This window comes from Geotrypetes seraphini, chromosome 5, assembly GCF_902459505.1.
Source record: "Geotrypetes seraphini chromosome 5, aGeoSer1.1, whole genome shotgun sequence".
NCBI classification, from domain to species: Eukaryota; Metazoa; Chordata; class Amphibia; order Gymnophiona; family Dermophiidae; genus Geotrypetes; species Geotrypetes seraphini.
The window spans coordinates 198,771,224-198,786,095 of NC_047088.1; the positions used below are offsets into that span (position 1 = coordinate 198,771,224).

At 43.7% G+C, this 14,872-nt stretch overlaps 1 protein-coding gene across 2 annotated transcripts in view; it reads left to right on the forward strand.

Moving 5' to 3' along the window:
* Positions 1-14,872, forward strand: part of SP3 (Sp3 transcription factor) — a 141,407-nt gene that overhangs the window by 114,453 nt on the left and 12,082 nt on the right. For both annotated transcript variants that reach the window (XM_033946007.1, XM_033946009.1), the window contains one exon: positions 6,929-7,125. In XM_033946007.1, coding sequence (XP_033801898.1) covers positions 6,929-7,125 — 197 coding nt within the window. The remainder of the gene's footprint in view (positions 1-6,928; positions 7,126-14,872) is intronic.

Consider the following 14,872-nt stretch of genomic DNA (forward strand, 5'->3'; position numbering starts at 1 on the left):
ACACCATTTAAATAGCGTTTTTAACTGAGTTTCAAGGTGCCTACTAATGCCTAAAAAATTGGCACTGGAATCGCGTCTCCATAAGCGTTTTAGGCCCCCTAACTCCATTGTGAGTATGGCTAAAGCCGGAAATGGTGTTAAGTGGCCTAAAATGCCTTCGTAGGGATGATTTGTGACAAAGATAGGCGCCAGAAATATAGGCCTGGAAAACCCTGGCCTACATTTCTGGCGCCTATCTTTTCCAAAGGCGCAGGTCTCTATATGGAGCCATTGCCACACGATTGGTGGTCGCTGATATGGTGCGGTATAGGGAATCCGGACTTAAATTTATTTCTTTGTGGTACGATCTTGTAAATATTGATATAAAAAGCAAAAGTTTAAAAAAGATTCCTCACCAATTCGTATGCCTGGATATGTACAAGAAATTAAAATTAAAAGGTGGTCAGTGTGGGAACATTTTGGATTTAGCAATTGCAGTGCAGTGCTCTGTTATACTTTACAGAACAGAATACCTTGTAGTTCTGACAGTGGAGTTAATGGAAATGAAATTGACTGTGTAAATCCTTGAACCTGTTGTTCTTTCTACAACTCCCTTTCCCTTGGATGAGACAGAGAAACAATCTTCTTAGAATCACTACTGTGCTGTGTTCATTATTACCAGTGACTTGTAATTTACAGCAAATATTTACGGAAGGAAAGACAAAGTAGTGGATAAAGAGAGCTGAGAATTCTTAGTATTCCACATTATGTAGGGACAAATTGACAATTTGCCTATCTTCTTATTTGAAGTTTTCTACTGGTATAATCATCTAACAATATTTCAGTCTCTAGTATCGGCTCACATAGGACATTTTCTAAGTGGCTAGTCATGTACTCAGCTACATTTTAGGAAGGACATTGGAGTCAGAATTGAGATGTCTAGTTTTTCTAATATTTTAGAAAAGAATTTGCTGACTATTCTGATATGCAGAGGAAAGGGACGTTTATGCACCAGCATGTGCAACATACATATCCATTTTAGAAAACAAAAACACCAAAAATTTCAGTGGTTTAAAGCTAGCATATAAAAGTGTATGTGCCAGCATATGCACGTTGATGTAGCTAGCACACATGTTTATCTTTGATATTTTAAAAAATATAAAAGTATATTTTTTCAGCATTATTACAGTAACTGCTACTTCTTGCTAGTTTCCACCAAAGCCAATCTCCCCTAATCTTACCTCCAGTGGAGAGTTGCTCAAAAGGAGCAATTTGTTAAAATGTGCTTGGTAGCAGGTGTAAATCTTAACATCAGTCTGTTAAGACATCCACATTAATTCACCTTCTAAAATGGGAAATAATTTTTTAGGCACCCCCAGACCATGCCCCCTTGCTATTTACCTACACTGAGTTTCTGATGTGCATTTCCTAGCTTTGTAAAATAGGAACTTAAAACATTTATCTTGCATAAACATCTAAGTATGGGTTTATGCACATCTCAGTTGTAAATGACCTAGTAGTTAGAGTTACTGCCTCAGCACCCTGATGATGTGAATTTGATCCCAGCCTGCTCTTTGTGACTCTGGGCAAGTCTCTATTGCCCCTGGTACCACAGTTAGATTTTTGAGCCTGCTGGGACAGATAGGGAAAATACCTAAGCGTACCTGATAACTTTTATGTTTGAAGTACCTGTATGCAAATTGCTTTGAGTGTGGTTGTATAACTACAAAAAGGTGGTATACAAGTCCCAATCCCTTAAGAACATAAGAATTGCCGCTGCTGGGTCAGACCAGTGGTCCATCGTGCCCAGCAGTCCGCTCATGCGGCAGCCCTTAGGTCAAAGACCAGTGCCCTATTTGAGTCTAGCCTTACTTGCGTATGTTCTGTTCCAGTAGTAACTTATCCAACCTTGTCTTGAATCCCTGAAGGATGCTTTCCCCTATAACAGCCTCCGGAAGAGCGTTACAGATTTCTACCACTCTCTGGGTGAAGAAGAACTTCCTTATGCTTGTACGGACTCTTTTCCCTTCTATCTTTAGTGAATGTCCTCTCGTTCTCTTCACCTTGGAGAGGGTGAACAGTCTCTCTTTCTCTACTAAGTCAATTCCCTTCAATATCTTGAATTTTTAGATCATGTCTTTTCTCAGTCTTCTCTTCCCCAAGGGAGAAGAGGCCCAGTTTCTCTAGCCTCTCGTTGTATGGCAACTCCCCCAGTCCCTTAACCATTTTTGTCGCTCTTCTCTGGACCTTTCAAGTAGTACTATGTCCTTTTTCATGTACGGCGACCAGTATTGGACGCAGTATTCCAGGTGGGGCCGTACCATTGCCCGGTATAACAGCATGATAACCTTTTCAGATCTGTTTGTGATCCCCTTCTTAATCATTCCTAGCATTCTGTTTGCCCTTTTCGTCATCGCGGCGCATTGCGCGTACGGTTTCATTGACTTGTCTACAAGTACTCCCAAGTCTCTTTCCTGGGGGCTCTCTCTCCACGTATAGCTCTGGACATCCTGTATTCATGCATATGATTTTTGTTACCGACATTCGCCACTTTCCAGTCTTCCAGAATCTTTCCTGATTTGATCTACAGATTGGCTATTAGTTGGAGCAGTTCAGCTATAACCCCTTTCAGTTCCTTGATTACTCTTGGGTGGATGCCATCCGGTTCCGGGGATTTATCGTTTTTAAGCCTATCAATCTGTCTGCATACCTCTTCTAGACTGACCATCATCCCCGTCAGTTTCCCGTCTTCATTTCCTGTGTATAGCCTGTCGGCTTCTGGTATATTGGATATATCCTCTTCAGTAAATACAGATGCAAAAAATGTGTTCAGTTTGTCGGCTATGGCTTTGCCTTCCTTTAGTACTCCCTTTATTCCCTCGTCATCTAATGGCCCCATCGCTTCCTTCGCGGGTCGTTTCCCCTTAATATATCGAAAGAAAGGCTTAAAGTTTTTGGCCTCCTTGGCTATTTTTTCTTCGTAGTCTCTTTTGGCCCCTCTTAAAGCCTTATGGCACTTGCTTTGATATTTGTGCTTTTTCCAGTTTTCTTCCGTTTTTGTCCTTTTCCGTTCCTTAAACGATGTCTTCTTGCCTCTGATCGCTTCCTTCACTGCTACAGTGAGCCACGCCAGTTCCTTGTTCTTCTTCCTCTTGGAACCCTTGTTGATACACGGTATATATAAATGGGACCATGCTTGCTCTATCATATTTACAGTGCTTATCCTCTTCCTAATCTTCTTCCTCACCATGACTCTCATCCCTTCATAGTTCCCTTTTCGTAAGTTCAGTGCCGTGGATGTTGTTCTGGATAGATTTTTTGTTCCTAGGTCTAGGTTGTATACTGCTTTGGGTGAATCTCTTCATGAAAATGTGATTAATAAATCCCAATAAATAAATATATGCTAAGGAAAAAGTACCTGGGGACAGGGCAATACCAAGTATACCTGATTGAAACTTGTCTTGAGTTATTACTGAAAAGGTTTGTTCAAAACCCAACACCCCCCCCTTCTAATCCTGCACAGTACTGAAACACCTTTATAGAAGCTCCTGCATGGAAAACAATCACAATATTGTATTGTAACATCATTACAGAAACCCATGTAAACCACTCTGAATTGACTTTCCAGTTATTATTAGCAGTATAGACACTTTCAATAAACAATAAATAAAAATACAATAAAATACCTGCACCACATCTGTACCACATTTTTTGCGATGGTACTTTTTCTGAATAAATAAGCAAGTATTTTTGAAAATTTTGAAAGTGCTTGTGTATTTCAAAATCCCATAACCAAGAATGAAACCCTGTGCTGCAGATAAAATTATATGCAAAATTTTAACACATAAGGTAGGCAAATTTTAAAAGCTTATTCTCCCCCAACAAGCACACATCATGCTCTTTCTGTGACTTACTCATCTGACAGTACTGACACAAACCAGATTTTCTTCATGAAGACATGAGTGAATTCTAATTCCCCTAATGTGAACAGATGATGTCTATCACAGAAGGTCATTCCCATTATACCAGAATGCCACTGAGAAAAAGGTGCTATAGGGCCTTTGAAGTGTCCAAAGCTGGAGGCATTCCCAAAGCAAGCAAGAGAGGTATAAATGGGCATACCTACATGTTCCAAGTGATGCTGGGAGCACAACCAAATAGTAATCTTTATAGGACAGTTGACTCAAATATTACTTGTGGTGGTGGTGAAACAATGCTGGAAGCCAGAGGCCAAAGCTAGAAGGATACTGGGCTGCACAACAAAAGGCACATCTAGCAGAAATTGAATCTCTGGTCTTTAAAAGATTTCTATTTGGTTGTCCTGCCTGCTTTAACTTGGAACATGTATGTGCACCCATTCACACCTGCTGTTGACATGGCATACGGGGTCACACCTAAACTTAGGTGCAGCCATGCCAATTATGCTAGTATTGTATAACTTTATCTTGGTGCACAGATGCTGTTAAAGAATTGATGCCCAGTGCTTGGCATTGCACGTATGTGCCAGTTTATAAAATTGAGCAGTTGAGTTGGACCGTAGACAGACAGTGGTGTGAAAGATTCAGGATATATACTTTCTGAGTGTTATAATTTAAATGTAATTGTGCTACATGTTTTATTTTATATGCTACAGTTTTATGTATGTTTTTAGGCTTTATAGCAGGGTGTCAAACTCAAATCACATAAGAGGCCGAAATCTAAAACGTAGGCTAAGTCGTGGACCGGATTTTTTTATTAAGATACTTGCCCCCTCCTTTGCTGACGCGCAGTGTGGGCCCCAGTGCCAGTGGCGGCTCCGATGCTCACAGGATTTCTGTGAGAGTCAGATCAATCGCCGGCGCCAAAACCCATGCTGCGCGCCAGCAAAGGGGAGAGGGTTAGTCTTAGTAGAAATATAGGGATGCAACCTCTCCAACCCCACGCAGGCTACAAAATAAATAAAAAAGACTTTTCCTCTCTTTTTAGGTCCTAGTTCACACTTGCTGTCTAACACCAGCTCTGACAGGATACATATTTCAAATCTGACATATTGTAATCACAAAATAGAAAATAAAATTATTTTTTCTACCTTTTGTTGTCTGGTCGTTTTGCTTTTGGTCCCAGTTTCTCTTTCTGATTTTGTCTATCTTCTAATTCTCTTTCCAGTGTCTGCTGTCCATTTTTTTTCTCCTCTTCTCTCTTGCTTCAGTCCCTGTCTCCAGCATATTGATTTTTCCCTTTCAACTTTTCTCCTTTTAATTTTTCTGCTTCTGTCCACTCAAATCTTGCCCTCTTTCTCATCTTTCTCCTATTTAAATTTTCAGCTACCTATCAATTTTTCATCTTCTCTTATTCTGTAGCTCTCTCATTTCCCATCTCACTCCTTTCCCAGCCTCCTATTTCCTTCTATCTTTCGTCCTCTCTCCTCTTGGTCCAACATTTTGCTCAGTCTCTTTTCTGTTCTTCTTCCCTCCCCCCTTGATGCTGAACAATGAGATGGAAGGAAAAAAATAAAAAGAGTTGCTGCATCTCTCTCTCCCTTCCACCTCCAGATTCAAGCTTCTCTCCCTTTCTCTTCCCAACTGCCCTCCATCCCCTCTCTCCCCCCTGTTTGTCTGCCTGCCTCCCTCCCCCCAGGCCCACCATTTCTCCCTTTCTCTTCCCAGTGATTCTCCCTCTTTCTCCACACTACCCCAGGTCCAACCTCTCTCCCTTCATCTCACTCTCTTCATAGCCCATCGTGCTTTTCTCTCCGGCGCCGGTCCGATGTCGTTGCCGGGCCAGGGAATCTGCTGCCCTTGGTGATTCGGGAATGCTGTGCGTAGCTCCTCCTCCTGCTTTTTGCCTGCAGCGGTCTGTCTCCAATGAAGCGCAACTTCCTGTTTCTGCTCAGGTGGACCGCGGCGGACAGGAGGGGGAGCCACAAACAGCGCTGCCGAGGTCGACAGACTTTCTGGCTTGGTGGTGGACCGGCCTGGAGGGGAGGACATGCTGGGCTCATAGGGGAAGATCAGGAACGTTGCCATGAGCCACATAAAAAGGCCAGGCGGGCCGGATTTGGCCCGCGGGCCTTGTGTTTGACATGTGCTCTATAGCATTATAATTTTATGGCTGAACCATTTTTGTAAACTATTTTGGTTTGTACTAGACGGATGGTATATCTGTTATTACAAATACCGGTAAGTAAATACATGCCTAATTTATAGTATTCTATAAATTATGTAAAGGTTGGCCCTGCACTGTCCATACCTCTCCCCTGTGAGCACTTTATTACAATTACTTGCTAAGCCATTTTATTGCATAATTGTAGAATAGCAATTGGTTGTACTACTGTTATTTACACATGCAAGTGCACGCTTTGTTCCCGATTGTGTAAACGATGCCTAAAACATAGGCACTGAGCAACACAGTGAATAGCAGTTGTCAACCTTGAGTTAGGCGCTGTTTAAATAATTGTGCCTAATTTGGACTTGAGTTAGGCGCCCTCTGTTTATGCTAGGGTTTTCTTGGCCTAAGTACCAGCGCCTAAGTCTAATTTAGGCGCCTATATGAAATACATGCCTACAATCCCTCCCTTAACCATTCCTACTTTCTAGTAGGCGTCTTGATCTAGGCGCCTACCTAGAAGTTCTAGGCACCTATTATCTAATTAATTGTTTTTTGATCACTATTTAAGAGCGACTTTCAATTATTGTTTCCAATTATGCCTAACTGAATAAGTTAGGTGCCTAGATCAGCTATGTGTGCCGATCTAGGCACCTAACTTTAGGATTCTTTTATAGAATCAGGGCCTTTGTGTATAAATTCTAGTAGTCTATAAATTTAAGCACCCTGTTAAAGAATGAGAGGATTTGTCTTTGCAGGCAACTTCTTATAAATAAGTGAAATGTTATTCTAAAGAATATGATTAGATCATATTTGCTAGAACTTGTAAAACATTTTCTGAGTAACCTTTTCACTTATATTTCAGAGGAGCCAATTTGGGAAAAAAGAAACAACATGTCTGTCACATTCCAGGATGTGGTAAGGTCTATGGAAAGACTTCACATCTGAGAGCCCATCTTCGCTGGCATTCAGGAGAACGTCCTTTTGTGTGCAATTGGATGTTTTGTGGCAAAAGGTTTACACGCAGTGATGAGTTACAGCGACACAGAAGAACACACACAGGTTACTTTTTAAAAATCTTCTCAGTAATATAAGTTTAGGAAGGAACTCTTCAAAATCTAGAATCTCCTCCCACAGTTGTGTAGTGGTCTTAGGAGCTGATTCTATAAAAGGGCATCCCGATTGTAAGTGGTGATAGGTGCCCTACCACAATCTGGCAGCCAATTGGGATGCACGTTTTTTTAAAAAAAGCTTCCTGATGCAGGCCGCCTACATTGTAGTCGTTTGTCATGAGTCTAGGACAGGGGTAGGCAATTCCAGTCCTTGAGAGCCACAGGCGGGTCAGGTTTTCAGGATATCCACACATAATATGGATGAGATGGATTTGCATACACTGCTTCCTTGAGATGCAAATCTATTTCATGCATATTTATTGTGGATATCCTGAATACCTGACCTGCGTATGGCTCGCGAGGATCGAAATTGCCTACCCTCCCTGGTCTAGGAAAACATGTAGGGACACCTAAGCATGCCCAAAGCTGGCCTTGGTTTCATTTGGAAGAGACCTTGAACGAGTTTAAGCATCCGTTCACATCTCCCTAGAGTCACGATAGATACCTGAAATGTGGGCCAGCAAAATGCTGGCCTACATTTCAAAACTTAAAAGTAGACGTAGTCAGCTCAGCTGATCGTGGCAAAGGAATCTTTGATCAGCTGAGTCAGCAGGCCTCTCCGAAGCCACAACTTCGGGGAAGCATGCCAGCTCAGCTGATTGGAGGGGAAAACACCTGTGTCATGATCAGCTGAGCTGGCTGCAGCAGGGGACCCCCAACACCCACCCCCAAAAGCGGCAGGAGGAATGCCCTCTTTCTCCTACCACCTACCCTCCTGAACCCCTGATAATCCCCTGAAACACCATCGGCAGGAGGAATGCCCACTCCCTCCTGCCGCTGATCCTTCCAAACCCCTGACAACCCTCCTCCCTCTTCCCATTGTATCCCAGCAGGAGGAATGCCTACTCCCTCCTGCCAACGAACCCCCGAACGCTGACATCCCCCGATCCTCACCCCCACAACACCCCCTGAACCTCAACACACAACTCTGACTCCTCTAAGCCCCCCACCTCCCAATACCTTTGTTGAAAAAAGGCCGGCTAGAGGAATGTTTACTCCCTCTGGCCGGCAGGCCCACCTCTTCAAAGTGGTGGGCCATCCCCTTCCCGGTGCATCTTGGGATGTGCTGAGTAGGGGTCTAAAGCTCTGATTGGCTCAGATGCCTAAGACCTCTCCTATAGGAAGGGTCCTAGGCATCTGAACTTATCAGGGCCTTGGGCCTTCTTCCTGGTGCATCCTGGGATGCAATGGGCATGGCTCAGCTGATGGGGGAGTCCCTTGCTGCGATCAGCAGATGGCAAGGGATCCTTCAACAAAGATAGGTGGCTGAGCCACAATTCTCTAACTGGCGCCTCTGACATGGGCGCCGGTTAGAGAATTGGGAGGTTAGGCATCTGTTAGGGCACACACGATTCTGTTTAGGATGCTGGTACATGATTCTTAGGTGGCCAATGAGACTGGTGGTCCTATACAGAATCAGCCCCTTAGTGTCTGTAGTGTATGAGTTCAAGAAATGATACTGGCTTCGTTTTTTTCTTAACATTTGATCAATCATCGTTTATTGTCAGCATTGTAGTAAGCAAAATCTTTTAATCATTATCAAGATTTGTGAGTTTGTTTTATAAGATTTAAAGACCTTCTGTACTATAAAGAATAATTACAAAAAAATGAAGGAAGTGAAGTCATTGAGGGTAATGGCAGCTTAATCGCGGAGCTCCCCTGAACCTCGTGCTGCAATAGCGATCTTTTGCGATACTCTGGAGTGCAGAGTCGATCTTGTCCCTCTCTAGGAGCTGCTTAACAAGTTGTGCCTTAATGGTGAGCAAAAAAACTTTCACGGACCTTAAATCCTTTGCTTACCAGCTGGGAGACGTTTCTGAGGCCCACGGCAGCCTGGATGTGCGCGCTCGAGTTGGCGGGTCTGAGTTGGGACAGTGGCCTGCATCGCCAGAGATGGATTCTCGCCCAGCTACGGGAGCAGAATTGCGATCCTGGATGGAGGATCTAAAGGGCATGATGTTGACTATTCAAACAGCCTTACAGACTGATGTGGCTAGAATTCAGCAATCGGTAGCTGACATGGGAGCCCGATTGCACGATTTTGAGGAGTGGGTCATTGACCATGATGCTGAGTTGGATGCGCTCCAGGCTAAGTGTCGGCTCCTTGAAAAAGGGCAGGAAGATCTGCTTCTCCGGTTGGAAGATGGTGAGAACCATAGTAGGCGCAACAATATTCGCGCCCGTGGAGTCCCGGAAACCGCGCAGGCCCAGGATGTTCAACAATTGTTGGTGGTTATTTGTTCGAAATTTTGGCATGCAACGTATCCTGACACGGAAGTACCTTCCTTGGACTTTGAAAGGGTTCATTGGGTTTTGGGGCCCCGGGTAGGAGATTGACCCCATGACATTGTGTTGTGTATTTTGCATTTTCCTGTAAAATCCCGGGTGTTGCAGGCCACCAGGCAAGTGAGGCACATTATGTGGGAAAATTTGAAAGTGGAATTGTTTGCTGACTTATCGGCCCTTACGCTGCGTAAACGGCGTGACTTCCGAGAGGTCACTAAGTGCCTGCAATCTCACAACATCCGATATCGTTGGCTATACACCTTTGGACTCTCCTTTCAGGTGGCTAATCAACATCATTCTGTAGTCAAAGTGGCGGAGGCCTCTCAAGTGCTTCGAGCAGCTAGCTTGATGGGCGAGCCTGCAGGCCCGGTGCGTGAGACGTTGGAGACGGTCTCTATGGCAACTTCCCAGCAATGGCGCCGGGTACCTCGCAATGGCAAGCGCTTGCAACGGCACTTGGGGTCTGACTCCAGGCCCTCTGGTTGACTCTTTTGTGGGCCTTGGTACTTGGTTCTGTGCTGAAGCAGGAACTTGCTCCTATCTACCCTTTGTCTGGTTGGACTGTGTGGGACTTATCTTCTCTGCACTTTCTTTTCGGTTCAGTGAGGGGGGGTGATGGCTGCTTGTGGGTGATATGCTTCCTCTGTTTGCCCTATTGTTGGTGGGCCTTATTCTTGGGAATGGGTTGCTGGATGGGTGGTGGGGGGAGGTTTGGGGTATGGGTGTAGCTGGGAAGGGGTTGCTGGGGGTGTTGGGAGATTGGGGGCTTTGGGGATTGTGTGTGGTATTTTTTGCTGTTTATGTGCTGGGGTCTCTATATGATTTGAATTTCCCGCTTTTCTTAAATCCCTGTGGGCGGATCTTGATAAATGGGAGGCCTTTTCTATCTCTTGGTTTAGATGCATCCAGAGTGTGAAGATGATGGTATTACCGAAACTTTTATATCTTTTTCAAGCCTTGCCGATTCCACTCTCGGATGTCTTTTTTCGCAGGTTCTCTAGGAAATTGTTTCAGTATATTTGGAAAAGTAATCCTCCGTGGGTTCAAAGGAGTCTATTATATCAATTTCGGTGAGACCGTGGTGGGATGGGTGTCCCTTGTTTGAAGCGCTATTATGTAGCAGCCCAATTGAAGGTATTTCTGACTTGGTGTAAAGCTCGCTCTAAAAGTTGGGTCAAGATTGAACACCTGCATATTGCTGATAACCTTTTTGTTGGGCTTCCCTGGCTATCTTTGCCGGAGGCCCGGGCTTTGCTGAGAGGCTCTAACCCCTTTCTTTCTCTTACCTTCAACATTTGGGCCCGTACTCAGGCTCGTTTGCTTCCTGGTAGGTACTATTTTTTGTCTACACCACTTTGGGTGGCAGAGGGGTTTACGCCAGGTTGACTGGACTTGTGATTTAAAACTTGGGCCCTCCAGAGCGTGCGAATTTGGGGGATTTTCTTGAGGAGGGTCAGATTGTGTCCTACTCGGACCTACAGGTGGCCTACGACTTGGGGGGTCCTTGATTTCTTTCGCTATCATCAGGTCTGCGACTTTCTTTGGCGTAGGTCCCTGGGCGAGTTGTTGATCCCGGAATCTTTGTTGGAATGGGCCATGGGTGGTAGTTGTGGCTGGGGATGTGTTACTCGCTTTTATAAGGCACTTCCCAAAATGCCCCACCTATCAAATATATTCAGGTTTGGGAGACTTTGTTGGAGTGGACCTTTGCTCCTCGATGGTGAGCTAATCTTTTCAAACGCTTGCTGCGCCCCTCAATTGCTAGCTCCTTGGTAGAAAATGGATACAAGATGCTCTACCAGTGGTTCCTTACCCCAGTTCGGTTGCACCATATTTACTCCCACACCTTTGACTTGTGTTTGAGGCAGTGTGGGCAAAGAGGTACGTTTTTGCACATTTGGTGGGATTGTTCTAAAGTGGTTGCGTAAGAGGAGAAGCTTCTGCTCACACACACGTGACTGCAGGCAGGCTCGGCCAGTTTCAGCAAATTACTTTACTAATGCGCCGCAAAGGTAAGGAGGAGGGAGGGAGATTCTCGGGCCGCTGAAGGGCGGTGAGGTGGTGAGAGGGAAGGATGGTGGTGGGCAGAAGACGCTGAAGGGAAATGGGGAACAGAGAGTGGGGAGAAGACGATGGAAGGGTAAAAGAGCAAATGGAAGATGCTGAGAGAAGACAGACAGTGGATGGAAGGAATTGAATGAGAAGATGGGGAAAGCAGAAACCAGACAACAAACGTAGAAAAAAATTTCTATTTATTTATTTCCCTTTTTTTTTTTTTTGCTTTAGGATAAAGTAGTATATTAGTTGTGTTAATAAAAATTTATAAACAAAGCCCTGCTAGCTGAACATCTCTTTCTCTAGTTCAGCAGCCAGAACTTTGATTTATAAGGAAGGAATAAGCTAAATATTGCAATACTGAGGCTTGTATGGATGCTGCGGGGATAGTAGTTGCAGGGACGGGGATGGAAACGGGGCGGGGACAGTAATTGCGGGGATGGGGCGGAGACAGTGGTCGCGGGGATGTGGCAGTGAAAAGGACGGTGGTCGCAGGGACATATTTTTTCCCCGTATCATTCTCTAACTAGTCGTTCCAAAAGGTTGTCACCAGCTCACTAAAAATGCTACAGAATCAACTTGGAAGTATCCACTTGACATCGTTTCTTGTCAGTATTTAAACAATTGGGCACCACTTGACTGACAGCGTCTGCATACTGGGCTGCTACTTGAATTATATACCCAACACATTCCCTGGATATCTGTAGTATCTCAGCAATTGTTTTAGCAAATATTTGCCAGTCTGTCAAAATCAGGTCATGGACATGGTCATCAATTTCAGGAGTTGACACCATTTGAGGCCTCTCAGACTTTGCTGCATCTTCAGTCTCGAAATCTCCATGTTGAAAGCTTGCACACCACTTTTTCGCTGTAGAGTATGATGGGCATTTGTCACTTAATGTTTGCATCATACATTCATAAATTTCCTTTGGAGTTTTCTTCTGCAGGAATAGGAACTTCATGACAGCTTAGAGTTCCACCCTTGAAAATTCCACACTTTTCATTGACATAGCTCAATTGATGATCTGAAATAATGTCAAAGCATAGCATTATAATTCTGCATATTGGCACTTGCAAAATAAAATAACACTGTTTTCAGCTAAAGTGGCAAAATAACGTTCAGAATTTAGGAAGTTGGTTGGGCTGAGAACTTTTAAGTACCCCTTCATATTATTAGTTCAAGCTAAATACTGTTCTTTTTCATGAGTTACAGAGCAGAACAGAAATGTACTATTGATTCAGGGAATCTCCCCATAGAGAATGACATGGAGACAAATTTCTCCCATGTCTTTCTCAATAACAGACTATGGACTTTTCCTTCAGGAACTTGTCCAAAGCTTGGTACAACACCTTGGGGCAAGTTTCTGTGCCAAGTTTGAAATCTTTTGCGAATGTGCTTCCATTTCTACAGGTCAGCAAAGTAGGCAAAAAAAAGTCACGAATGAAAATTTTTGGAAAAGTTTGGCTCCATATTGCTGCTGGCAGGTAAGTCAGCTGAGAGTTCAACTTTACCAGCAGACATCCAAGATTTGCAATATAAGCTTTTACAGTCAAGTGAAGCTGAAGATATGACCATCCAAAAAATATGGCTGTATGCATTTATGCAAATATTCACTGTTTTTCAGATTCAAATATCTCTAATGTGTAGGTTTTTGTGTTTTGTTTTGTATATCATTTGAAAGAGCATGTTTTTTTTGCTACAGAAGCTATACTCTTTCGTTTTGTACCCAATCTTTCTGTGAGAATTAATGGTTTAAAGATAAGCATTACTTGCTTGTGTAAACATGCTATGTTGAAGGGTCATTGGCACTTCATTGTGAATGTGCAGTGAAACTATATTGATCTGAAAACTCATAACCAAGCTTTGCCAGCCACAAGTACTCGTCTCGTACTATGCTAAACTAAACTAAACTAAAACCTTAAGTTTGTATACCGCATCATCTCCACAAAAGTAGAGCTCAACACGGTTTACAGGAATTGATATAGAAAGGAACTCCAATGAAGAGGGGAAGGACTTAGTAAAGAGGAAGATAGAGGGACTTAGCATATCGAAGAGGGGGGGGGGAGTAGTTGCAATTTAGAAAAAAGCCAGGTTTTCAAATGTTTTCGGAAGCGTTGGAGGGAGGTCGTACTCCGAAGCGGGGCAGAAAAGTCATTCCACAGCTTGGTGATCCTGAAGAGGAGGGATGTCCCTAGTTTTCCTGTTTGGGATATACCTTTTAAAGAGGGGAAGGATAGTTTGAATTTTTGTATAGATCTGGTGGAGTTAGGATTCGAGGAGATCCAAGATAGTGGGAAAAGAGGAGGGAGGAAGGATACCGTGTAGAGACTTGAAGGCTAGACAGGCGCATTTGTAGTGAACCCTAAGGATTACTGGGAGCCAGTGAAGCTTAGACAGAAGCGGGGAGACGTGGTCAAATTTGCTTTTTGCAAAGATTAGTTTAGCCGCGGTGTTCTGAATCCGCTGAAGTCTAAGAAGGCTTTTTTTTGTTAGGCTTAAGTAGATGGAGTTATAGTAATCTAATCTGGAGAGAATGATGGATTGGACGAGGACGGCAAAGTGTTGTTGATGGAAGCAGGATCTCACTTTCCTTAACATGTGGAGATTGAAGAAGCATTTTTTTACTAAGGAGTTGAGGTGATCGTTGAAGGATAGTGTAGAGTCAATGATGATTCCCAGAACTTTGCTTGAGTGCTCAAGCTTCAATGTGGTGCCAGAGGATAGTGGGATGAGGGTGGGTAGCTGATCTAAATCTGGGCCAAGACAAAGTAGTTTTGTTTTGGTCTCGTTTAGTTTCATTTAACATACATAGTAACATAGTAGATGACGGCAGATAAAGACCCGAATGGTCCATCCAGTCTGCCCAACCTGATTCAATTTAAAAAATTTTTTATTTTTATTTTATTTCTTTTAATTTTTCTTCTTAGCTATTTCTGTGCAAGAATCCAAAGCTTTACCTGGTACTGTGCTTGGGTTCCAACTGCCAAAATCTCTGTTAAGACTTACTCCAGCCCATCTACACTCTCCCAGCCATTGAAGCCCTCCCCTGCCCATCCTTCACCAAACGGCCATACACCGACACAGACCGTGCAAGTCTGCCCAGTAACTGGCCTAGTTCAATATTTAATATTATTTTCTGATTCTAAATCTTCTGTGTTCATCCCACGCTTCTTTGAACTCAGTCACAGTTTTACTCTCCACCACCTCTCTCGGGAGCACATTCCAGGCATCCACTACCCTCTCCGTAAAGTAGAATTTCCTAACATTGCCCCTGAATCTACCACCCCTCAACCTC